This window comes from Pituophis catenifer, unplaced genomic scaffold (genome assembly GCF_029215685.1).
Source record: "Pituophis catenifer annectens isolate HBS135680 unplaced genomic scaffold, rPitCat1.0.hap2 SCAF_1, whole genome shotgun sequence".
Lineage (NCBI taxonomy): Eukaryota > Metazoa > Chordata > Lepidosauria > Squamata > Colubridae > Pituophis > Pituophis catenifer.
The window spans coordinates 144,490,668-144,518,517 of record NW_027256881.1 but is presented as its reverse complement, the minus strand read 5'-3'; the positions used below and the strand labels follow the sequence as shown (position 1 = coordinate 144,518,517).

At 38.7% G+C, this 27,850-nt stretch overlaps 1 protein-coding gene across 2 annotated transcripts; it reads right to left on the bottom strand.

Annotated features, from left to right (window-relative positions):
* Window positions 1-30: 30 nt before the first annotated feature.
* Window positions 31-27,850, bottom strand: FKBP1B (FKBP prolyl isomerase 1B). 2 transcript variants are annotated; one of them, XM_070955817.1, is made up of 4 exons: window positions 27,740-27,850; window positions 23,757-23,804; window positions 3,041-3,153; window positions 31-638 (listed from the first exon to the last, which is right to left on the bottom strand). In XM_070955817.1, exons 1-4 carry the CDS (start codon window positions 27,774-27,776, stop codon window positions 510-512), a joined length of 327 nt encoding a protein of 108 aa, XP_070811918.1. In that variant the 5' UTR covers window positions 27,777-27,850; the 3' UTR covers window positions 31-509. The 2 variants fall into 2 exon arrangements, with proteins under 2 accessions (XP_070811918.1, XP_070811926.1); XM_070955825.1 differs by lacking the exons at window positions 23,757-23,804; window positions 27,740-27,850 and adding an exon at window positions 9,270-9,365.

Genomic DNA, 27,850 nt, shown 5'->3' with positions numbered 1-27,850 from the left:
AGATAAAATATCAATATTTTATTTTTCTGGAAAGTTTTCACATGATGTGTTAATTAAAACAGCTGCAAGTGGAACAGCTTGAGAAAAAAGTGGCAGCGCAGGTAACTTGGTTTGGCTAATGCCCACTTGTGTACATGGCGTACACTTGTTTTCTGAGCACCGATGTTCCTTTAGTGGATTATAAGGCAGTGATTGTTCAATAAGTAAAATCTGTATACAGTATAACTTTCAATTATATATATAATTCTAATCACAATTTTGAAGCTTCACGTGCAAAATAAAATGTACAACTTCCATTCCATAGCAAAGAAGCAACTAACTGAACAAATACCAATAATCAGTTTTTTTTAAAAAAAAAAAAGGGAAAGGAAGTAGGGAAAACAACTTCATAAGCATTATTGGCATGACAACTTGAGTGAAGATAGAAATTTCAGTGAGATTTCTTCCATTAAAGAGAATGGGGAAAGAACACTGATTAACAGATTTTTTTCTAATTACTAGTCCAAATTTCATTCTATCCTGAGCAGTTCCACATCAAAAATCAAAGTAGCATTTGGTGGGATAACTCCAGGATGGCCTGTTGTTCCATATGCCATATCAGGTGTACAGGTTAGCTTTGCCCTTTGTCCGAGGCTCATCTGGCATTAGATGGTATGAAAAAGAAGAGTTTTTAAAAAAGGTTGAGAGCCCAATGTCCCAGGATGTAACAAGTTTTAAAACTGACAATAACAAAGTTCTATACCTCAAATCATGAGATCAAAATGCAATTCATATCACCAAATTTATTTCCTACCATTTTGAACCAAAAAATACTTCAAACTTGTAAGCCAAAACAATATGTAGGATTCTTAAAGCCTTATCTCCACTGTCCCTAGACCAGAATCTCATGCCTATTCATCCATCAGCCCAATGTTCAGGTTCAAATAATACAGGAATAATATAGCAATTGACAGAATGATAAGAAAGGATACTCGAGCCCAATAAAAGTATTTTCAAATTCTCAGATGAATGTTCTGCTGGAAGAGGGTAATTGATGCAATAATATACTTCAATAAACACTTGGTAGTCCATCTGAGTCAGTCTGCTCTAGTGGTTAAGGCACCCAGCTAGAAATTGGGAGATAAGTGAGTTCTAGTCCCACTTTAGGCATGAAAGCTGGCTGGGTGATTTTGGGCCACTTCCTCTCTCTGAGCCCAATTCACCTCACAGGGCTGCTGTTGTTGGGAAAATAAAAGGAGGAAGGTATGTTGGATATTTGTTTGTCCCTTGAGTATTTTGTAAAAATAATGCTGGGATACAAAGAAAAATAAACCTGAAGTTTAGGATTAAGCAACAAAGGAAGCAGTCAAAATGAATAGGTTTACGACAGCAGCCTAAGTTGCAATGTTCCCTTCATCATTTTGATAAAAGTAGTAAGTTTCAGTGGATGCTCCTGTTTGGCTAGGAATTTGGGAAAAAAAAGCCTCACTAAGCAGACAATGGGAAAGCACTGCCATACAGATAGTCCTTGACTTTCTGCCATTTGTTTAGTGACAATTCGAAGTTACAACGACACTGAAGTAGCCAGTTTTCACACTTACAACCATTGCAGCATCCCCATGGTCACCTGATCAATTGGCATGTTTTTGTGACAGTTGCACTGTCCCGAGTCATGTGATCACCATTTGCAATCTTCCCAGCCGGCTTCTGAGAAGCAAAGTCAATGGGGGAAGCCAGATTCGCTTAACCACTAAAGTGATTCGCTTAACAACGGTGGCCAAAAAAGGTGGTAAAATGGAGCAAAACTTAATTAAAAACTGCCTTGTTTAGCAACAGAAATTTTGGGCTCAGTTGTGGTCATAACTCGAGGACTACCTGTATTATTGCCAAAAAAATTGACCACTTGACAGAAAGAAGATTTTATCTTTGTGAGGCATATTCATTTAAATTTAATTTTGCATACAACAAACCACTAGGTGGAGACAACAGGTAGCTGTTAGAAGCAAACACCTACAGAAGTGACTAAGCAGCTTGCTCTTATATAAATCCTAACAAGATTAAATAGGCCCCTTACTTCCTTGTAGAAGAAGGTATTCTAAGTTACCTACATAAAGAAAGTGGGAAGCAGGGCAGCCCATATTAGGCCAGGGGTGTCAAACTCGTGTCGTCACAGTGTCGTCATGTGATGTATTGGGACTTTTTCCCCCTTCGCTAAACCGGGCTGGGCTGGGGCCAGCATGTGACACATCCAGCCCATGGACCGCGAGTTTGACACCCCTGTATTAGGCAGAGTAAATACTCGGCTGCTGTCAATTTAGTTAAATTCTCTCAATTAGTACAGAATGCCCTAAATTCATAAGGCACTTGTAAGTTCATTTGGAAAACTTTAGGGATGCATAAATGGTGCTGGATGATTCAGTTTCTAAGCTTACGTTTTATTCTCTTCAGAAGTGTTTCATATGAAATTGTGATCCCAAAAGTAGAATCAGGGGTGAAATCAAACAATCATAGGAACAAAAGGACCTGGTGGCTCAACAGACAAAAAGCATTGTGATTAACACCAGCTGTCTGCAATTACTGTAAGTTCGAATCTAACCAGGCTCAAGGTTGACTCAACCTTCCATCCTTTCTAAAGTAGGTAAAATGAGGACCCAGTTTGGCAATAAGCTGACTTTGTATAAATATACAAAAGTATGAAGGCTATTGCTTAACGCATTGTAAGCTGCCCTGAGTCTCCGGAGAAGGGCGGCATATAAATCAAATAAAAAAAAAAAAGGAGGAAATTATATAAGAGGAGAACCTGAGCAGAAAACCCAAGGAAAAAAGCAAAAAAAATTTATTAATGTTAGGGTTATCTAATGCTTATCTGAAGCGTCCTGTTGAGTAATTTACTTAAAAGTAAATATACCTTAGAGCTGTTTGCCTATCTGTACTAATTTTAACATACCAACACACACATTGCAGAGATTCTAAATTCATACTTTTTTTTCCTCTTTCATTTATGACACTGTTAGCATGATTACTCTGGTTTTTTCTATTCGGAAAACATAAATTCTCTTACCTGTGCAGCTCCTTCTTCAAATCCTTTAATGACCTCTTGTCTACCAACCTTGAACCTGAAAGGCTTGTTTCGATCTCGGGAAGAATCAAACTTCTTTCCATTCTGCAGCATTCCTGTCAAAGCAACATAAACATTTCCTATTCTTGTCAGGCCCGAGTTAACAATAGGAAGAGGCAAACCTCAGTCTAAACCAGGGGTCAGCAACCTGCGCCTCTGGAGCCGCATATGGCTCTTTTACTCCTCTGCTGCTGCTCCGTCACACAAAATATGCATCACAACCACCAATGTGTGACACCCACCCGCACACAATTTATTGAGCTTTTCAATCCCAGTAGGCCAATCATAGATAAATCCAAGAAAAGTTTCAGAAGAAAATAGAATGTTTAATTCCACTACATATGCTAGTTTTGTGGCCGCTCAAGAAATAGTCAGCACTATTGTGGCTCCCAGTGTTTTTTTTTTTCCCCTGTGGGAAACGGGTCCAAATGGCTCTTTGAGTGTTTAATGTTGCAGATCCCTGGTCTAAATAAAATGGACAAGTTTATTACAAGGGAGACTGGGTACAGGATACGCTGAAGCCTCAAACAGAGGGCCAGGCTAAGATTAATAAGGAATTGAGATCCGAAGGCAGTGTTTCTCATCCTTGGAAACTTAAAATTGTATGGACTTCATCTTCCAGAATTCCCCAGTCAGCATTCTGAGAGTTAAGAGTCCGTACTACTTCAACTTGCCCAAGAAAACTGGCCCAAGGAATCTTGAAGACTGTAGGTAGGAAAGGCTGGTGGCATCTAAAGTAGAAGCAGCCAGGCCTGCTTACAGATGTAGCCAAAAGTATTGGTATCCCTCCATCTTTCCCCTTATTTACAAGAATATGTCACCTCTATATCAGAATCAAAGTATCTGCTCCATGGATTATGGAAGAAAGAATGGAATGGTGGATGCCATTTATTTGTGTCAGTTGAAAGTTATCTCAGGGCAAATTAGGATTCTTTGGGGAAAAGTGGAAGGGTACCCATACTTTGAGGCACTGCATCAATGTATATACAGTCCCAGGTCAGTTAATGCTAGACCACATGTCATGTGCTTTCTGTTTCTTGTTTGATTTAATTTACCCTCCAGTTCTATTCTTTTGCAAGGTATTTCCTTGCAGTATTCTAGATTGTCATTATACTTCAAGTGCCAGACTGGGAAGGAGCAGCAAATTTCTCACTTTTATGTAACCACCCTCTGCCAGTACCGCTGCCTGATAAGATCCCAGCGTCATCCAGACCGATTGGCAAGCAAAGCAGCTTTAGCAAGGTATCCAGTTACAGATGAACAAGTTGATCTTTAACTGTTCAAGGGAAAAGATGACATAAACACAAGCTTTAAAAAAAAAAGTCTACACCCAAGGAAACTCTTCCAAATGGGAACATGTATGTATGTATGTATGTATGTATATGTGTGTGTGTGTGTGTGTGTGTGTATGTATATATATGTATATATTTGTGTGTGTGTGTGTGTATACATACATACACAACAACTTGTGAAGTAGATTAGGCTCAGGGATGCTGACTGGACACAATCATTGTACAAAAATCATAATAAGACTGTGCTGATCAGTTGGATGGAGTCTTTACCAGGATCTTCAATCGGTCTTTATCCCAGTCCACTATTCCATCTTGTTTTAAGGCTTCCACCATTGTTCTGCTGCCAAAGAAGTTCCCTATCAATAACCTCAACGATTACAGACCAGTGGCACTCACTCCTATTATCATGAAGTGCTTTGAGAAATTGGCCTGCCGGCACATCATTTCTGATCTTTCGCATACATTTGATAAACACCAGTTTGCATACAGAAGAAGTAGATCTACAGAGGATGCTATAGCCATCACTCTTCACATTGTTCTGACTCATTTGGAACAGTGGGGGGGCTATGTGAGGATGCTTTTTGTAGATTTTAGCTCTGCATTTAACACAATACTTCCACATAGACCAGTATTGAAACTTATGAATCTTGGATTTTCTTATTCAATCTGCCTTTGGATTATGGATTTCCTGTCTGGCCGCTCTCAGAGGGTCAGATTAGGTAATCATCTCTCTTCAGCCCTTATTTTTAACACTGATACACCACAGGGTTACGTGTTGAGTCCCTTATTCTATACTCTTTATGTGCATGACTGCATTCCCACTCACGCTAGTAATACTATTACTAAATTTGCAGATGTTACAACAGTGGTGGGACTCATCTCCAGGGGGATGAGTCTGCCCATTGAGATGATGTTGCTTTTGTGGTGTGGAGACAATAATTTGGTCCTTAACACCAATAAGACCAAGGAGTTTATAGTGGACTATAGAAGGAATAGATCAGATATCCAGCCCTTGCTTATCAATGGAGACCGAGTGGAGCAAGTGGCCAGTTTTAAGTTTCTGTGTGTTATCATAAAAGAGGACCTGACCTGGGACACTCACATTGCAGCACTGGTCAAAAGGGCCCAGCAGAGATTATACTACCTGAGACTTCTCAGGAAACAACAACTGAATGAAAAACTGCTGGTGACATTCTACCATGGCACCACAGAGAGTATTTTAACTTACTGCACCTGTGTATGGTTTGCCAATTGCACAGTGGCAAATAGGACAGCATTCCAGAGGGTTAACGTTATTGCCCAGAGGATCATTGGTTGCCCTCTCCCCTCTTTGGAAGAGCTTTATAGCTCCCAAAACATTCTTAAAAATCCATCTCATCCCGGGCACTCTTTTTTTCAACTATTACCATCTGGCAGACAGTACAGGATAATAAAAACAAGGACAAATAGGCTGAAAAACAGCTTCTATCCCAAGGCAGTAACTATATTGAATTCTATTATATAGTGCAATATTAATGCAATTTCGGGTTTTCAATTCAATTGTATAGAATGTGAAGGATGTGTGTCTCTGTTTTATTTTTATAGTTATAATGTACACTGAAGATGGCATTTAATTTCATTGTACGAGGTGCAATGACAATAAAGTAAACTAAAAAAAAAACCCTCTAAATTTGATTTGTTTGGTTTTGGGTTAGAGTGTATTATGAATAATAGTGCAATAATTAGTTATGGATCCAAGGGCATCCTGTGAACCAAGTTTATGTGCCTAATGGTTATCCAACATCTTCTTGGAAATTTCCAGTGCTGGAGCATTCACAACTTTTGGAGGCAGGTTTTTCCACTGGTTAATTGTCTCAACATCTTTTTTACATTGTGGTGACCAAAACTGAATGCAGTATTCCAAGAGTGTCCTTACCAAGACATTATAAAGTGGTATTAACACTCCACGTGATCTTGATTCTATCCCTCTGTTTATGCAGCCCAGAACTGTGTTGGCTTTTTTGGCAGCTGCTGCACACATTTGTCTGAAGTGGTATAGGGTTTCCTGCCTAAGCAGGGGGGTGGACTAGAAGACCTCCAAGGTCCCTTCCAACTCTGTTATTCTATTCTATTTTCTATTCTATTCTGTTGCAACTTCTTTACTATATCTTCAAATATGTATTTTCCTGAGCCTGCATCGCTACTGTGTCAGTCAAGGAAAAGACACAGCTCCTTTAAAGAGCTACCAGCAGTTACAACAAATATCGCCATTCTGGTCCAAAGAACCTGATGGTACCCATTTAGATTTGAACACTTCACATTATAATTCCTGTCCTTCTATAATATTCTCTAATACAAGTACACTTTATGATTCTTTCATGATGGCAAATCGCTCATGTCCTAACACAGCAAAGTTTCCCAAACTACGCTCCAGTTGTTTTGAGATTATTGTGAAATGCAAGGTTTAGTTCTGCCAGACATAACAAAACTTCTGTAGCGTCAAAAGTTCACCTTCAAATTCATTTGTACGTAAACATTCCTCCAGAAGTCTGGAAGATTATCTAAATGCTTTTTGGCAAAGCTTCAATGAGCCTCAACGTTCTCCTTAGTGAGATATTATTTCCATTCTATTACTCTCCCATAAATCCCGTTTTACCCATGTCTTTCTGGTGGTGAAGTCATAAACATTGGCTTTAGCCAAAACAAGAGGCCTGCAGATTCTTGGATCTTTTGGAGATATGTATCTATATATGGCTTTTTCATGAAGGATCTCTTTGAAAGGCATCCGTTTCTTTTGAGCTGGGCCTGATGTATCTCTAGAACCCATATAGTGAGACTGTCACTCTGATAAGTCAAAGTCAAAGTTTATAAAATGTATATGCATTTAAACCCGCCCTCATTGTCTAATGAAATAGTCAAAGCCACTGGCCAAGTATCCCTTTAATTGAGTTGACTGACTTTGGGGCCAATTATTTTTTCACACTCGCAAACTGAATGTTGGATGATTTTTCATGCCACATATAAACCGACACCACTATGGTGTTATAATTAATAATAGATGAATGAGTAATGTGATGGCAGAAAACTTATGCAAAATTTGGAAGACTGGGCAGGAGTTGTATATATTTTCCAATATATGTTACTTACTTTTCTTTGTTTTGTTTTCTTGCCTAATGCTATCACAGGGCCTTTAAAGGATTATTACAAATAAGAAAACTTTAAAAAAACATCAAAGAGCGGAAATTGCAGGCAGATAAGGAAGAAAGTTAGATTATTTATCACAGAAATATAAAAACGGTTCAGAGAATTGGACACAATGCTACTTTGCATAACACTGCTGTTTCTAAACACACTGGAAGCTGCTAAAAGAAGGTTTATCTTCCTCCTGATAAAACCTTGTCTTTTTGGAAACTTAGTGAAATGTGACTTTGCTACCAAAAACAGACGTGCCTTGAAAAGTGTTGGAATGTGGGAAGATGTCTGAATCCTAAGAGTAAGAGAGTAAACAACTGTGCATTTTCTGTTCTTCCTCTTCAAATTTCTATTACCTCCAGATTCTAGAATACATCCTAGTCTATTTAATCAAATGATACATTCCTACAATTCTTCATTGCAGTTCAGATCACAATGACCTCCTCGCAACATGATTGTAAAACTACATATGGTGGCTTAGATCTGTATAGGGCAGGGGTGGGTTCTACTTACCTTTACTACCGGTTCGCAGTGCTTCTGTGCATGCGCAGATCATCCATTATGACATCCGGGTGGGTGGGTGGAGCCTCCCTCCACTTTTACTACTGGTTCGCAAGAACCAGAAAGAACCGGGAGCAACCCGCCACTGGTATAGGGCCTTTCAAGAAGGTTAAAATGGTTTTTCTCAAGTAAGGGATATGGGTACTTATTTTTTTCTGAGTCCTTCAGCATAACCACAGCCCTCTGCTAGGATAAATTCTAATGGATCTTCTAACTCTCACAAAGGATTGAGGGGTAGATGAAGGACTGCAGAGAAAAGGAGACTTCATCCCCTGAAGCCTCTGGCTTGTATTTTTATGTTTGATACCTTAAGCGTTTACATGTAGCATATCAAAGAATCAAGAGTATATTTAAGCACACTTTAAAGTGCCATGAACAGGCATTGTACGTATGTTCCTTCATTTGCTGGTTCTCTAAAAAGAATAATCTCTTGCCTTCTCTTAAAATGTTTAACTTTTATAGATACCGTTTTATATTTTATCATTTTGGTGTACATTGCCCAGAGTCCGTCTCTGAGGGACGTGAGTGGTTCAGAAATGTGAAAAATAAATAAATAAATAAATAAATAAATAAATAAATAAATAAATAAATACATACATACATACATAGTTTTTGTAGTCTGAATGTTGATTGCAATATAATCCCATTCATAGCAAAAATACTTCATTGTGGTAGTTAGTCCAACTCATTAGGAAGACACCAAAATATTATAGGCTAACTACGATGTTTTCATTCTCCTATTCATAATTTTTTTTTTCCAAACTAAACCCAGAACTAGAAGAAACTCAACTCTCCAAGGCCATTTTCAGTTAAACAGAAAATAATCATGTTAGAGAGAAGAAAATACTCCAGCTTGGTTGGCAAATACGATAAGAGGCAGGTTGGTCTACATTTTTTAAGAGAGTTGTGAGAGCAGGAACAGCTGAATGCATTCGCTCCTTAGCTCCCCGCAAAATATGATTTAAACAAATTTTCTTTCCAACTGTGTTGGTTAGTGCAGAAAGTGAGTTAGCCTAGGAGAAAATAATCTAAACTGATAGAATGTAGAAAGCAAGGCACAAAAATAACTCTCTCCTTATTCTTTGTTATACCAAAAATTGACACCCTGTGGGTGAGCAGCACCTCATCCATGATCAAGGAAGCCTTACCGTATTGTTCCTTTCATGCCTTGCAGCCCATCTGAGTTAATTAGGGTTTTCTAATCATGAGAACACAATTTAGATCATTCAACTACATTATGAGGTATTGCTGTACCAAAGATGTGCTGATGCCTCAGGCACCCTCAGGACTTATGGCTTAGTTGAAAAATTAAACGGCCAGCAGATAGTATGAACATCTGCCAAACCCTAATATAGCTGCAGCTGTTTTGAACTATAATCTAAAACGTCGTAAAGGCATGCGATATGGACAGTTTTGCCTTTATTCGAAATTTCGAATACATGTTTTATGGATCCAGGGAACTTATTTTCCAACAAGATTTTCATTTCCTTCTAAATCTTGATCAGGCCCCATAAATGCTGTAAAATATTTTGCAGCTTGTTATTTGGGGAATGTCTAACTCTGCCACTGCTATTAATAGCTCTTGCTACGAGCCTGTCACGATTTTGAAAACCCAATACGGCTTTGGCATCAGAATTGCTCATCATCTCCAACACAGACAGTCACTGAGTGCAATTTTTTTTTTGCAAGGCTTGCAAGTTAATTGCCGTTTCCTATGTCCTCCTTAAACCAATGCAGCACGTAGGATCTCAGACGGTGGCAGAGGCATTGACTGCCTGGATACCATTCATTTCAGAGCTGCGAGTCAGCAATCTGGCAGGCTTGGACTGAGTACTGTATCTGCAATGAATATTACTGAGACTCTGTCATTTTCATATTGAGATTTAATGGGTTGCTTTCAGATCCGTTTAGCTTTTTCAAACCAAGGAATATTCGGTGCATTTTGTATTCAGAAGTTACTTATGCTTCATTTGTAGCCTGGTATGTATGGTTCTGTATAGGATAAATTTTTACCACCCCCAGCTTACTTTATTATGATTGTGTATAAATGGATATGCATAAAAGAGAAGCAAAGAAAGAGAAAAAAAATTAAAGGGTGATGTCGGGTGGAAAAGTAATAAGGAAAAATTGAGAGCACTTATTTTATGCAGTATTCCAACCACCAAAGCATTCGTCACAAGAAAAACCAGGAAAGATACATAACCTGTAACATTCTCATTTTTAGTCTAGGTAAACTTGGTCACTTTCATCAACATTGCTATTAGTCTTTATCTCCTTCTTTGCTTACCAAAGCTTTGGATCAGACCAAAACTAAAAAACTGCAACCAGAAAGGGGATTGCTAAATAGTCCTTCTAAATCTTTCGCTTCAAAATAAAACCTGACAGCAGATTCCTTACTAATCCATTCATTTTTGCTCCAACTTGTATAGATCACTGTCTATGGCATAGAGCATGGGTGCGGAACCTTTTGGCTTGCCTGAGCTACATTGAATGAAAAGGAATTGTCTTGGGCTACATAAAATTTGTTAAACGAGTGTTGTTCCATTTTATGACTTTTCTTGCCATGTTTGTTAAATCAGTAACACGATTGTTAAGTGAATCTGGTTCCCCCAGTGACTTTGCTTGTCAGAAAGTCACAAAAGGGAACACCCTGGGACATTGCAACCGTCATAAATGTGAGTCAGTTGTCAAGCATCCAAATGTAAATCAAGTGACCATGGTGATGCTATAATGGTCGTAAGTGTGAAAAATGGTCATAAGTCACTTTTTTCAGTACCGTTGTAATGTTGAACGGTCACTATTTGAAATGTTGTAAGTTGAGGACTACCTGCAGTTAACGCATATAAATCACATAATAATGTTAAAAGTTTGCAATCTTGTGGGGCTGCATGATTAGCTTTTCAGGGCTGCATGTGGCCTATGGGCTGGACATGTCTGGCATGGAATATGGTCCTCCTTAGGAATGAAGTGAAGATGTTTATGTTTGTCATGCTGAACTTATTAGATAGCTTTAGCCGAGCCACCATCTCTTAGCTTAACACTCTTCCCTTTCTGCAGTAAACATACTGAAATCCAAGATATTATTCTAAAGCTGTTTTAACTTGTTTCCAACTTTATAATATGTCTATATTTATTATATGTATGTACGGTAATTTGTGGTCATAACTTTTACTTGGTCAAGTGCCTAGAGATCTCTGGTTACTGAATGGCACAGTAAAGAAGTTATTGCATTATATGCAAATGACATATAATTGTTATGTTTGGTTTATTATTGAATTCTACAGGTACTCTTCAGAAATGCCATGCAGGCTTTGTGAAAATGCAACCTTTATTTTTATTCCTGTGGTAATGAGCAGCTGCTATTCAGTTCTTTATTGATCGAATGGATTCCAGGTATGGGGCCAAGTGAGCCACAGGGATTATTTTGAGATTTACTACCCAAGCTAATGTTCTGTATGATATTGCAAAAAACCAAATGACCCGTTGCATATAATAAACTTTGTGCATTAGCCTTTAATTTTTCATAGGCAGGAAATATACTAGTTATTTTTTCCATTTCTCTATAATACTAAAATGTGTATTTACTGACCACATGTTAGACTTTTCTGTCTAATTTTTCTATCTCCAATGAAGCTTCAGATATGTTAATCTATTCCATACTCTACAACCGGCTTTCCCAACATGTTATGTTTCATATCATATATGTTAAACTTAAGGCCCGAAGGCCAGATTCAGCCCATGGGCTGCTTACATCTGGCCTGCGGGGTTGTCCTGGAAACAGCGAAGGACCGGGCCGCGGTGCCTCTGCCAGCAAAAACAGAGCTTGGGAAAGCTGCACGCAGCCCTCAGAGAAGTGGTGGATTGCCCCTGTTTGGACTGGTTCTTTATAATAAATAAATAGCCAAGTATGCTGCAAGTAGTGAACTCATGTAGGGATTGATCACCTATGGATGCATCAAAACATGCTAAAGGAAATATTGAGACCACATATAGAAAATTGCCCTCAAATGGAACTATCAATGGCAGGAGAAGATTGAAAGCCAGGTTCAAGCATTGGGTAAAAGCCCATATTAACCTTTGATTAGTTACCCATTACTAAATTGGAAGAGGCCATTTAGATTGTCAAAAACTCCCATCCCCCACTTAGTAGTGCTGGATTCCAAATTCAAGCATTCTTAACAGATGACTGACCAGCATCTGCTTGAACACATGTTCCAATCACAAATTGCTCTTACTATTCAGAAGGTTTTGGATTTTTTTTTCTTGAATTTGCCTCACTAACTTAAGTATTTTATGCCTTGTCCTACTTCAGAAACAAAAAAGACTTGATCTTGGCATTCTACATCAGAGGGCCTCAACCTTCGGGTCACCAGGGACCGGTTCCATAGATGCAGAGGTCTCCAACCTTGGCAACTTTACAACTTGTGGACTTCAACTCCCAGAATTCATCAGCCATCGCATGACCCCTGCCATAGAGGAAGGTTTTTCCATGGACATGGTTTCACATGCTGTCTGCATCCCACAAATAGGGCTTCACTTGTTTGCGCAGACCATTTGCTGGCATGCTGTAGACAAGTGCCAGTCCACAGACTGGGGGTTGGGGACCCCTGTTCTACATGGCTTCCCATCAGATATTTTAAAAGATTTTCCTATCCTACTTCAGATTCTTTTTTCTTCTATCATCTAGTTTGCCTTTTTTAAAAACCCATTCCAGTTTCCCTGAATTGTTACATTTTAATGACAAAAATAAAGTATGACTGATGCCAAATACAATGGAATTATATAGATTGTTGCTGCCTAATATTGTAAATGTTTTTTTTAACAAACTTTTGTATCCCTTTTTCACTAGTGACTCATTCCAACATGCTTTTCACAAGTTCCTTGGCTAGGCATCAAATGACATTAGCAGAGTGTCTGAACTTAAGTTTGGCAAACAGGAACTTTCTCTGAAGCTATTTGATTTTCAAAGCCCATTTAAGAGAAGAAATGTGGAGACAAAAAAGAAAAACCCAATTTACATACATGACTTTACCACAGGGAACCTTCTCTAACTTAAACAAGGGAGTTGCCAGTTAAACGTTTGCATATCTGTTACCTGTAGAGATATGCAAATGTTTTGATGCAGAAATGTTCCAAATTCTGAATGTCTTATTAGGTCTTTTCCAAAGATGGAACATTTTGTCTTGAATATTTCTATTGGTCTTGGATACTTGCATACTTCTATTGGTATTGGAGAAAACTCCTGAAAATGCCATGGACAAGCAAGAAAACAAATAAATGAATCATTAAACAAATCAATCCAGAGTTCTCACTGAGGCACAAATAACAATACTTAATTTATCCTACTTTGTACATGAAGACGTATCTAAAATTGCTCTTACTATTCAGAAGGATTTGGTTGTTTTCTTGAATTTGCCCCACTAAGTTAAGTAGTAGAGAAGTTCCGTATTCTATTTTCCTGTAGAGAGAAATTCCCTGAGGATGGACTCCGACATGAGTCCGAAAGCTCGGAAGAGTAAACTTCTGGTCCCAGTGACTGACCCAGATTGGAACTTGCAACATTATCCTGGGACAGTATATTTGCCTTCATTTGTGAAGACCTATCTTTCTGGAGTAGACTCTAATGCTGGGAAAGGTGGAAGGAAACAGAAGATGATGACCAGCAGCAAGGTGGATGGATTCAGTTACAGTGGCAATGGGTATAATGTTGGAAAACCAGGTTAAGGAGAAAATCTATTTATATGGTCACTAAGAGTCAACAACAACTTGATGGCACTTAATTAGTCACTTAATGTATCAGAAAACAAGTAAGTATTGCAAATTGCAAGCATAAGAGCTGTATTTATTGAGTAAGTGTTGAAAACTTATCACCCCATCTCTCAGTAGACTTATAAATATAGAATATTCTCTAATGAACTTTAACACAAAAATACAGACAGAGTCTGATAAGTTCTCACACCACTTAAAAAGTCTGGAACAGCTCAGGGAAATAAAGTTGTCAGGATTATCCAAGCCAAATCTTCTCTCTTCCTCCTCTTTCCCAAACCAATCCCCCTCATTTTTTCTAACTGCCCTTTTTCCAGCTCGCTCCTTTATTTTCTCCTGTATAATCAGCACTATCACTTTTGCTTTTGTCCCCCCCTTTTTTTTTTTCAAATTCATGCATACGCCCCTTCAACCACCTGTTTTTGCAAGGAAATAAAAGAAAATACCCTTTATTTTTAGTATCATCTGCAAGAAAAGAGTTATTAGTCACATTCTTAGACAGAAAGCAGAGTTTCAGAAAACAAACTTGTGAGATAGTAACCTCTTAACATACAAACAGCCAACAGTTAAAAGCTGAACTGAAGTCCATACCCAACTTTCCCTGCCTTCTTGGCAATTATATATTCTCAGAATATATATATATATATATATATATATATATATATATATATATATATATAGCCCCAAAGCAGAGAGATACAGATGTTTCATTCTATCATTTTCCTAAATGGAATTTTACATTACTTATGTACACTTCACAAACTTGCATAAATAAAGTTTCACTGAGGTCAGTATGGCTTATTTTTGAGCTTACATGAGGTTGATGTCTTTACTACAGGTAGTCCTCGGCTTACAACAGTTTGTTTACTGACCATTCAAAATGACAACGGTAATGAAAAAAGTGACTTATGACCGTGCTTCACACTTACAACCTTTGCAGCATCCCCATGAACACACAATCAAAATTCAGATGCTTGGCAACTAGTTCACATTTATGACTGTTGTTGTTTTCCCATGTGATCACCTTTTGCAACCTTCTGATAAGCAAAGTCAATGGGGAAGCCGGGTTCACTTAACAACCATGTGACTAACTTATTGACTGCAGTGATTCGCTCCACAGCTGTGGCAAGAAAGGTGTAAAAATGGGGGCAAAACTCACTTAACAAATGTCTCATTTAATAACAGAAATGTTGGCCTCAATTGTGTTTGTGAGGACTACCTGTATAGGGTATTCTTCCCTTAATAAGAAGAAAACACAACTAAATTAAAACCTTCAAGCCCACTAGAAAATTTGCATTCTGTACAGTAGCATCCCCAATATTTTTTTTACAGGGGGAATATTTGGAATGGGGAGAAACTGTTGTGGGTGCTTTTGAAAATGTCTGTCAGCCAGGCCACAATGTAAAAATAAGTAGAAGGTCCCTGCATATACTCTCTGCTCTCCCTTTCACAAGATCTCTCTTTATCCTTTTCCTCTTTCTGGGTGGATGAGCAGACTTCCCCATCACCACTAAAAGCCCCACTGTGCTATCACACCCTCCCTGAGCTGCAGGCAATCATTATTTTTTGCCAACTGGATCCTGCTGGGTACTGGTGGAAGCAGCTATATAAACCTCTCTGTGTTTAAAATATAGGAGTACAACACTTGTTCTCCACGCAGGAAGCATTTGGTGGAAAACTGTACTCAGGACGTTACTGCTTATCTTAATTTTGCTCACCCTTGCATTCCCCAGTCTAAGCAAGAGAGTCTAGTTTCCATTGGCAGAGAGCCACACATTAAGGAAAGGTTTAAGAGAACTCTCAGCTGGTGTTCTCTGTCAACAATAGATACCAGCATTGAAAATATTTACAGAAGTAGAGTGAGGCTGAAGGTGGGAAGTCAGTCAAGTGCTTAATATAAACCCAAGAATACAATCAGAGGAACTAGTGACCTGTGTTGGCTTACCTTGACCTGTGGAGAATGTCTGCACAGGATGCCCTGACACAGAGAAAACTGTGACTCAGTCCCAGATGCAGACTGCTCTTCTCAGCCCAAGATCTCTTTCTCACATGCCATTCTGCCCAATTCCTCCCCTCATGACAAATAAATTTATAGCAACTTTCTCATGTTGTACATACATTTTTATAAGACTGAGCTTAAAGCATCAAGGTGCAAAATGCGCACAAATGTTGTATTTCAACAAGAAGCAGCACTAAAGGGAGCCTGTGGCTTGCTAGTATCTTATACAGAAACATTTTAATAGCATTAATTGTGATATCTGCCAATTTTCAGTTGTGATGGGGAAAAGATCTGGGCATGCTGCATAAAGGCAAAACTGATTGGCTCCAAACTAGAATCGTATTCAAAGATTATCAATGTCATCTTTGGTGCTTCTGTGATGGGACAGGCAAACATTTTTTCTAGCAGAGGCAACTCCCCCCCCCTCCCCAGTGGTGGGATTCAAAATCTTTTACTACCGGTTCGGTGGGTGTGGCTTGGTGGGCATGGCAGGGGAAGGATACTGTAAAATCTCCATTCCCACCCCACTCCAGGGGAAGATTACTGTAAAATCCCCATTTCCTCCCAATCAGCTGGGACTCAGGAGGCAGAGAATAGATGGGGGCAGGGCTAGTCAGAGGTGGTATTTACCGGTTCTCCGAACTAAAAATTTCTGCTACCAGTTCTCCAGAACTGGCCAGAACCTGCTGAATACCACCTCTGCCCCTCCCTCAATTGTTCAGCCTCTGTAAGAGCCACTGACAGAGCTGGACAACTAAAAGAAAATGAAAAAATGAAGCCTAAGCTGAGAATTTTCTTTACATTTTTATTGCCATATTTTTATGAATATGAATTTCACAGAAAATTGGGCTAGAAGCTAAAAGGTTTCCATTATTAGCCATGTCCATATCCCATATTCACAAATCAGAAAAATCTGTTCCTTAAAAAAAAAAAAACTCTGTTCGTAAAAATGAACTTGAGACAGAAAAAAGATAGAATTGATTCTTACTTGTTTTTCTTTTTCTACTTGACACAGTACTAGCAGCTGTTCATATCCAACTGAGAGACCAAACTGATGCATCAAGAGGTCCTTAATCGCAGCAGCAATTATTCACATATTATCACCTCTATGACTTATTTCCAATCACTCATAGATACTTTTCACACTAGACTGTATTTTCACACATTGTCTGATCTCATGGAGAGGAAATAAACATGTGAAGGGACAGGTGCCAGCAATACAGCTACAGTGCTAGTCTCTCTTTCAGAAGTGGTGTTTACCCTATAAACAGCTGCATGGCGAGACCACCTTCAAAAGATGTAAGCTTTCGTCAACGCAGAGATGGGTTGTACATAGTCACTTGACTGCCAATTATTGTGGCCAGCTTATAATTAAAAATTTTCTTTTAAGTTAAAAAGACAAAAAGAAATCAGGACCAGCCTCAAAACAACATACTACCAAAATACAGGTAGTCTTCAACTTACAATCACAACTGAGCCCAAAATTTATGTTGCTAAGTGAGAAATTTGTTAAACGAGTGCTGCCCCATTTTATGACTTTTCTTGCCATGTTTGTTAGGTGAACCGCTGCAGTTGTTAAATCAATAACATGATTGTTAAGTGAATCTGGTTCCCCCATTGACTTTGCTTGTCAGAAGGTCACAAAAGGGGATCACATGACCCTGGGACATTGCAACCGTCATAAATGTGAGTCAGTTGTCAAGCATCCAAACGTAAATCACATGACTATGGCGATGCTACAATGGGCGTAAATGTGAAAAATGGTCATGAGTCACTTTTTTTTTTTTTTTTAATTTGATTTATATGCCGCCCTTCTCCGGAGACTCAGGGCGGCTTACAATGCGTTTTTCAGTACTGTTGTTACGTTGAACAGTCACCAAATGAAATGTTGTAAGTCGAGGACTACCTGCAGTTAACACATATAAATCGCATAATAATGTTAAAAGTTTGCAATTTTGTGGGGCTGCATTATTAGCTGCTCAGGGCTGCATGTGGCCTGTGGGCTGGACATGCCTGGCATGGAATATGGTCCTCCTTAGGAATGAAGTGAAGATGTTTATGTTTGTCATGATGAACTTATTAATAGCTTCAGCCAAGCCACCATCTCTTAGCTTAACACGCTTCCCTTTCTGCAGTAAACATACTGAAATCCAAGATATTATTCTAAAGCTGTTTTAACTTGTTTCCAACTTTATAATATATCTATATTTATTATACGTACGTACGGTAATTTGTGGTCATAACTTTTAACTGGTCAAATGCCCAGAGATCTCTGGTTACTTTTGTCCCATTTTACGACCTTTTTTGCCATGTTTGTCAGGTGAATCACTGCAGTTTTTGAGTTAGTGACAAGGTTGCTAAGTGAATCTGCCCCCCCCATTGACTTTGCTTGTCAGAACGTTGCAAAAGATGATCACCTGACCCCGGGACACTGCAACCATCATAAACATAAACCATTGTCAAGCATCTGAATGTAAATCACATGACCAAAAGGATGCTGCAACAGTCATAAGTCCCTTGTTCAATGCTGTTCTAACTTTGTACTGTCACTAAGTTAATTGTTGTAAGTTGAAGAGTATCTATACCCCATTTTTGCAGCATTCAAACTTTCCCCTGCCCCAAAGCTTGGGATAATAGAGAAATCTCTTCTTGAACGTTAGCAGGATGAAAATCATCCAAACATCTGGATGTAAAGATACCAAACAGGGTGGTATTATTTGATATTTGAGACTACATCTCCCACAAACAGTGATCCTATTTTCCTTGTTGGGAATGGAGTGGAATTTATAGTTGATGTTCAAAGTATTTGGGAAAGCACCTAGATATTCAGTCCTTTGATTAAGAATCAGCAGGATTGAACTGCTGTTTCTTGTAGTGATATTAAAGGTATAAGAACACTGGCATGAAAAGCAAAGTAGCTGTTTAATCCACATCCCAGTCTTCATAACACCATTGGGATGCATTCAGTGGTGGGATTCAGCCAGTTCGCACCACTTCGGGAGAACCGGTTGTTAACTTTCTGAGCAGTTTGCCAAACTGGTTGTTGGAAGAAATCATTAGGGCAGAGAACCGATTGTTAAATTACTTGAATCCCACCACTGGATGCATCGCTCAAGTCTCTTTCATTTACAGTGTCTGACATAGGATCCAGGCAAAAAATAGAACTTGGAGATGGTTAAATAACCACAGTTAATAAGAAAAAGCCACAATATTTATAAGCCTTCGCTCAATTTGGTGCTTTCCACCCATGGGGTGGGAATTTTTCAGTTAATGATGTCTTCCATTTTCAATCCCCCGTTTTCTATTTTGACCTTTCCTTGGAAAACCAAATTAAGGAAATGTAAATAAAGTTTCCTTAGAGCCAAGCTTGATTCATTCATACAGTTCTCTTGGCAACAATACAGAAGTGGTCTGCCAATGTACTCTTCTCAAATGTTCCCCCAAGTACTAACTAATACCAATCCATCTTAGCTTGTGAGATCGTTTCAGGTTGGTTAAGTGCAGCTATGTATCTGCACTATAATGAACTAGCTCTACAATGTCCCAACGTGCAGTATTAAAAATCCTCCATTTGGAAGCAACCTTATCTGGGCCAAAGACATTCCTTTTTTGGTGATTGGTTCAGATGCATGTATAAAGTCACAGAGCCTCAGGTTCCACCGTTGTTCATTTAAATTGATATATTCTATTATTTGATGTGCATAAAGAGTTCTTGTTCAGAGAATTTTCAGCTAGTTTCATACAGAAGCAGAAGCAGTTCTTACATCTTGAACACTGCAGATTTTCATGATGGCAAGTCAGAGCAACTGAGGTGTTTTGGAATTCAGCTCTAATTAGAAGAGTGGATCACACTCACTGGCCTTGCCTTTTTTGTTGTTGTTGTATTCTTATCCCACATTTTTACACTTCATAGGCTGAAGGACTAATATCTGCCACAGGAAATAAACTTTTCTTGTGTCTTCTCTACTGCAGAGTGTAGAATTTGGATTATGCTTTAAATGGTATGGGAAGCCAAAACATAGAGAATATGAATTTAACCTGCTTTGTTTTCTAATTTTTGGAAGATGTTGTAATTGAGCAGCAGGAACATAATGGTGGGTATGGAGGTCACAGCATAATCTCATTCCTGCAGGTCTATTACATGGGTTCTAAGCAGGCCTAAAGTTATAAGAATAACGATGCTGTTAGAAATAGTACCTGTGTATTATGTACTCTTATTATAGTCCATAATCTGTATAAAACTGGTTGTCCGTTTAATTGGGTGAAGCGGTGCATCACATAGAAACAATTTCTGAACCAAGATACCTCAAATGGGCTAAATTACAGAATGCATCAAAAATCTGGGATCCACAACTCCTATGGGATTAAAATTTGGCAAAATTGTGGCCACTACACTACATCATCTATATCAGTAGTGGGTTTCAAATTTTTTTACTACCAGTTCTGTGGGTGTAGTTTGGTGGGAGTGGCATGGTTTGGTGGGCGTAGCCTGGTGGGTGTGGCAGGGGAAGGATACTGTAAAATCTCCATTCCCACCCCACTCCAGGAGGATACTATAAAATCTCCATTCCCTTCCCAATCCAGGCGAAAGATACTGCAAAATCCGTTTCCCCCCGATCAGCTGGGACTTGGGAGGCAGAGAATAGATGGTTCCAAACTGGTTACTACCAGTTCTCCAAACTACTCAAAATTTCCGCTACTGGTTCTCCAGAACTGGTCAGAACCTGCTGAAACCCACCTCTGATCCATATATTTTGTCCATAGTTTCCTTGGACAAAACTTGTCTTTTGGAGGAAAGCTTACATCAGGGGTGTCAAATTGGCGGCCCATGAGCTGGATGCGTCACGCGCAGGCCAGGCCCACCCCAGCTCTGCGAAGGGAAAAAAATGTCACATGACAGCAATGTGATGCTACGAGTTTGACCCCTGTGGTTTACATTAATTTCACAAACTGCCAACCCATAGTAAACTTAAATATACAACAACTTGCTAAGTTCTTATAAAATGCGAGCCATAAATCACAAGTGAATAAATGACAATGGCTATGTTTATAGCACTGTTAAAAACAGAGATATGGAAATCAAACCACTATTTATATTATAGTCAGTTACTTGTATTCCTTGACTTACTATCAAAACTTGTTCACTTTTACAGCTATTTGCAGCATCCCCCAGCACATAACCATGATTTGCAATGTTTTATGCTGGTTTAGAGCAGTGGTGAAATCCAATTTTTTTGGCTACCGGTTCTGTGGGCGTGGTGTGGCTTGGTGGGCGTGGCAGGGAAGGATACTGCAAAATCTCCATTCTCACCCCATTCCAGGGGAAGGATACTGCAAAATCTGCATTCCCGTCCCACTCTGGAGCCAGCTGGAGGTGGTATTTGCCGGTTCTCTGAACTACTCAAAGTTTCCGCTACCAGTTCTCCAGAACCTGTCAGAACCTGCTGGATTTCATCCCTGGTTTAGAGCATTTACTTCTGGTTTCCAGCATAAAATGCCCATTGGGAAAAATGGATTCATGTAATGATTGCTACATTTGTTTAATGATGTCATTAGTTAGAAGTTGTAACTTCTAATTCAGTCACATGGTGCCTTGACTTACAACTGCAATGACTTATGATTGTAATTCTAGGCTACCTGTATATACTTCTGCTTACTTTGCTTCTGTAGTGTAAGTATCCAATAAAGCGCAGATGCTACTAAAGTTTTGGTCCATTTCATTTTAAATTAAAGCAACAAACACTAATAATTTATCATTCCTGTTATGAAGGAAAATGAAAAATGAAAACAAGAACTACCACCTTAATTATTTACATAGTATGATTACCAATATAAATTATTAGTAATTCAGTTCACAATACTGTAGTCCTCTTAAGTTTCTTTCATTCTAAAAAACAGAACACTAAAAAAGCAAAATGGGAATTTTATTGACATCATCTGGGACTTTTTCAAAACAACTATTTCTGCAGTCTCAGAAGACGTGTTTTACATAAAACATACAAATTGTATTTTCTGCTATTATGAATCACTAAATACCCCCACAACTCTTGGCAATGCATTTTATACATAATCAGATGCCATTACAATTTTCTGAGAAAAGAAAAATCTCCATCTTTTGAGACATGGTAATGATGTAGAGAAAAATGAATTATGAACCTTTGTATATAAATGAACATCCCATCTCAGGTTGCAACAGTTTTAAAAGATGAAGCTTTGCAAAAACAATAAAATTGCAGGGGAGGTGGTGGTTTGTAGCTAATCCAGTTTTGGCTGGCTTATCTTTCCTAGGGCACAATTACAATATGTGTGGTGATGCAATTTTCAGTAATGTTACTTCCAGTGCAATTGGCATTACACTGTAATAGATGTCTTCCATCTAGCTAGGACGACACATATATTTTATTAGATTATATTCCTTTATCAGGCACCTGGTTTCCTTCTGGTATCAAAAAGCATACTTACTACAGCCCCCAAGCTTGCTCTGTCTTGAATCAAATGGATTCATGAGCTTCAGTGCACAATGGAAAAATTCAAACATGAGTAAAAAGTGTAGAAAGAATCAGAGAAAAACCAAACTACATTTCTGGTACAGAAGGAGGGGGGAGAATATATGAAAAGTATCTTTACTTCCAGAGTGCACAAATATTTGACAATTAGATTACTGTCAGACTTGGAGAAGGATTGCTCACTCTAATTCTGTACCAATTTTTACTTATTGTGTTGATATTCTACGTTTCCCCACATTGATTTTATTTCTATCACATACACAACTGTCTTCCCTAATTTTATCTCCAAAGCAGACCTTCAAGGGAGAGTAACTGGACAAAATTCAGCCACTGAGATTCATGATCAAGTGTAGACTTCTTGATATTTCTAATTCAAATTTAATAGCCATCACTTTTAGATCCAATTCTACCATGGTTTTAAAGTCACTGTATTTACACCAAAATTACAGCAGCAAGGTACCAGATCCAATTTACTTCTGATATGATCACTGTTTGCAAGAACTGATATTATAACAGTCTACTCCCACATATTCATTTCCAGTTGTACACTTAGCTTTGCTACATAAATAAATACTACATATGGCAATTCTTATCAGAAGAGGATAAACAGGATCTGAGCAGCCATATTATGAACCAAGTCACTCTTCCCTCAAGTCACTCAAATTTTCTTCTAGAATTTAGAGTTAGAACATTTCATCATTTTGGAAACACCTGTCTCAAATATTAGGAGTAAATATTTGGTACTATTAGTACAATCTGCTCTGAGATTTTGATGGAGTCTTTACTGGAATAATACTGACTATATTGGAAGGAATTCTTTTGTACTATAACTTCTTAAATCAGTTGTCACATCTGTAAAGGTAAAGAAATCCTTGGATTCTAATGCTCCTTGCTTGATAGTTTTTTAAAGCTTCCATAATTCATTCTGGAATCAAGAGACATTCTACCTCTTCATATCTCAAAGCATTGCCTGGAACACTATTATCCTGCCATCAATGACTGGGGAAGGGCATTAAACTCAAGGATGGGAAAAGTAGCACACTAGCAATAGAACTATTTCTGCTCTTCAAAATATACTAAATTGCTGTTTTCCAATTTACAGCCTCAACCTCTATCTCCATCAAGGTCACTCTTTACAAAGTGGAATGGGTAGGTGACCATACAGCTGAAATCAATATCAATGATCAAGTTCACACAAATTAATAGAATTTATGTTAATCCAAAAATAGGTATTGAATGGATTAGGATGCCACTGATTCATAAGTATAAATGTGGGGTGGGGGGGGTGGGAGAGGAAGACTATAAGAAATTTTAAAAAGCAGCAATAATAATAAACAAATCACTTTATTCATAATGGATCTTACCCGTGTAATGGACTACACATGTTTGGCCTTTCTTTGGAAAAGTCCTTCCTGTTAAAAATATAAAACATGCTTTAAAGGAAGTTATTAGATATCTCTTTGGTAAAAATATACTCTTTTAAAAAGATAAAACAGAATAAACCAATACATAAAACTACATAAGAAAAATATAAAGCAGTTTAATAATTCAGTTTAGTTTTTAACACTAATAGTAAAAGCCAAACAGTCTGTACATGTAATGGAAAGTCACACACTGCAAAATTACACATATAATCAGTGTAATGTCTCTATATTACTCCCTTCATTCAGGTTTTCAAAATTCTATCCCCCTGGGTAAAACCTTCCATATCAACCTGTTGTCATATCTTTTATGGTCTCTAGCAAAATGCATCCCAGGAGGCACCTACATTGTATTAACCACTACAAGGTTTTCTTAAGTCCAACAGAGAACATGCCATGGCAATATCCAGTAGTCTCGTCTTGCTGTACTTTGAAAAAGAAAAAAAAATGTAAGTCTTAACCAGTTTTTATAGTCAGGTAGACTGGGTTTCTGGGGAACTAAGTTTTCAAGGAAGTTCAGACTACATGGAAATTCAGCCTGATCTTCAGAAACAAAATGCTAATAATTAACATTACCCAAAAAACAAAAAGTGACTACTGAAAAGGAATAGAAGGAATAAATCATTATTACTTGTACCTTTTATTAAAAGTTCAAGGGTTTTTTTGAAGCATGATTTCAGATATAAACCAGTTTGGTCTAGTGCATGGGTGTCAAACTCGCGGTGTTGTCATGTGACGTACCGTGAAGTTTTTCCCCTTTGCGGAGCTGGGGTGGGCGTCGCCTGCATGTGACGCATCTGACCCATAGGCCGCCAGTTTGACATCCCTGGTCTAGTGGTTAAGGCACTAGGCTAGAAAGCAGGAGACCATGAGCTCAATTCCACCCTAGCCAGGAGAGCCAGCTGGGTGACTTTGGGCCATTCACTCTCTCTCAGCCCAGCTTATCTCATAGGGCTGTCATTGTAGGAAACTAGGAGGCGGACGGTGCGGTGGATATGTTTCACCACCTTGAATTATTTGTAAAAATAATAAAGGCAGGATACAAATAAATAAAATGATACTTTTAACACATCCACATCTCCTTATCCCAGGTCTTTAGGAAAGATTCAATAGATGGATAAAAATAATAAATCCAGTCTGAACATCTGGCTGAATGTGCAATGAACCAGAATAATAAACTAGCTTGTATACAGAAATCAACAGTCTTTTTACTAAATGACATTCACTCACAACTGATGTTTCCAGATTAGCAGTTTGATGAAAGGTTTGCAATATAGATCATCATAGACATAGACCAATGTTTTTGACAGATCAACCAGCCACATATGGGGGTAGTCTTATTCTAAGATCCCTGCTACACACTTCAGCAATTATTAAAGAAAGGTTCTTGATTTTATCTGATCAGGATAACAAAAAATCTCAGTTCACATTAATAGCCTATTTCTCACAGTAGCAAACTTAATGCCTCTGAAAAGCTAATAATCTTAATTGGAAAACAATAGCTCCCTTTTTTAATTTTCCTAGCAACTAACCATCAGAAATATTCCTCTTCTGAATCAGGAAGTACTAAATATTCATCATGACTAATAGAAATCGAAGAGTTTTGTGAACGCATTATTCCTCCAAATCTAGCCATCATTTCATCTAAATATTAAAGACTGAAAGCTTTGCAAAAACTTTATAGCTAAGGACAAGCATACTATGGCTATTTTAGGCGCTCACAGGAGTCATTTTTGTGTCATGAGATATGCTAAACAAAAATTTCACATGTAAATTCTGCAAAGATACCACAAGACCACATTTTGCCTATGTGCTATCGACATCAATGTCAAGTCTGCCATCTGGGAAACATATTCTCCTCAACACTGGACCCCAGATGCCATAGGAGGAAATCTGTGCTAGTTTATGATGGCAAAAAATCAGAAGTGAACATTTTCCAAATTAAGAAGGATGGAGGATATTAACAAACACTACTGGTTTTTAACCAATTACAATTGTTAATTGATAAAGTACTTGTAATTTGTTCACATGTAAGCAGCACCTGCTTAACCCAACCCCAATTTAAGATCTGCATCAGTGTAGCCTCTATGCTAGGTTGCTGGCATTGGGTATGTCTAGTTTAATGAAAAGAAGGACTAGGGGTGACATGATAGCAGTGTTCCAATATCTCAGGGGTTAAGCCCCAAAAAGAGGGGGGTCAACCTATTCTCCAAAGCACCTGAAGGCAAGACAAGAAGCAATGGATAGAAACCAATCAAGGAGAGAACCAACCTAGAACTAAGGAGAAATTTCCTGAAAGTTAGAACAATTAATCTGTGGAACAACTTGCCTCCAGAAGTTGTGAATGCTCCAACGCTGGAGGTTTTTAAGAAGAGATTGGCAACCATTTGTCAGAAATGGTATTGGGTTTCCAGTCTGAACAGAGGGTTGGACTACAAAACCTCCAGGTCCCTTTCAACTCTCTTATTCTGTTATGCATCTGATGAAGTGAGCTTCAGGTCACCACAAGTTTATACTTTTTAATTAAATGGATTGATTGGAAAAGATGCTATCAGAAATGGCCCCTAATAGCAAGAACTTTGCAAACTAACTTGGGTTTGAATCCTCACTCTTTAATATCCATTAATAATAATAATCTCCTGCTAATTATTGATCACTTCTCCTGATTCTCCCAAAACTGTGCTGCTAAGTGCTGCAGTTGTAATCTTGGCTGCTCTAAGAATAAAAGTCTTCTCCAGGTTGGCACCAAGAAACAGATCTCCTCTGTCTGCTAAATGGTGATAGTCACTATAATTTGCTCTTGTTCCTAAATTACTTCACCATGCTTGGATTTATGCAGCTGTCAGTAAATGCCATTTAAATAAACCCTAATCGCTAGGGGTGGCTGCTCTTGCCAAAAACTGCAAATGACTGACCCCCATAGAGCCCTCTGGATATTTTTCCTTCTTTATGCCATTCTGGAAAGACACCAGCCTCCGTTTTTCTAAATCAGGAAGTCTCAAGTTTTCCTTGCTTGACAGCATTGTTGCTACTCCTTTTCTCCTGGCAGTTTTTTCCTCACAGATTTTTGCTTCTAGGTTTTCCAATTCTCTTTGGGTTACAGTTCCTAATATCTGGAGGAAAGTCATCCAACTCCTCACCGTTTTTTTTTTTATCTGAAACTTCCATCAAACACTACCGGAGACATTTTAGGAAACCAGCAACTGATCTGGCAGCCCAGATTATGGCAAAGGAAACACAGGTGAGGGACAGAGTCAGTGGTGGGATTCAGCCAGTTCGCACCACTTCGGGAGAACCGGTTGTTAACTTTCTGAACAGTTTGGTGAACTGGTTGTTGGAAGAAATCATTAGGGCAGAGAACCGGTTGTTAAATTATTTGAATCTCACCAACTGGACAGAGTATATAAAAATTCATGAATACACGGGGAGGTGCTACACCATTCAGACAGCTATCCTTAATTGAACATTTTGTTTAGTTTAGTGTCCATCGGGGAAGTCTATTCGCTCTTCCCTTACACTGACTCACCAGGACTGATGTTGGTCCATCCCATCGCCTTTGCCTTGTAGCAAGCACATCCTTCTCGCGGGATAAAAAAAAAATCTCCAATTCGGCTTCCTGTCCCAAATACTGGATTCCAGTTCTCCTCCGATGTCTTCATTTTTCTTTTTTTTAAACATTCTCTCTCACACACACATACGACATACACACACTTCCCCTACAGATACCACCTTGGTCCCTGCAGCAGTTGCAGAGAAGTGGCGGCGGCGGCGGCGGCGGCGGCTGGAGCGCTAGCGCGCCTCCTCTGCGGCTCCCTCGGGCTACAATTCCACCCACCACCACCACCACCATTCCTACCTCCGCAGTCTCTTTTCCAACCCCCGAAAGTCGCAAAGGGAGGTTAAAAAAAAAAAAAAAAGAACCGTACCGTCTCCCGGAGAAATGGTCTCGACTTCCACTCCCATGGCTACAACGCCTTCGAATCCAACAGCAGCTTTCCCGCCCCCCCCACACCAGTCCAAGCTCGCTTCTTAAATCA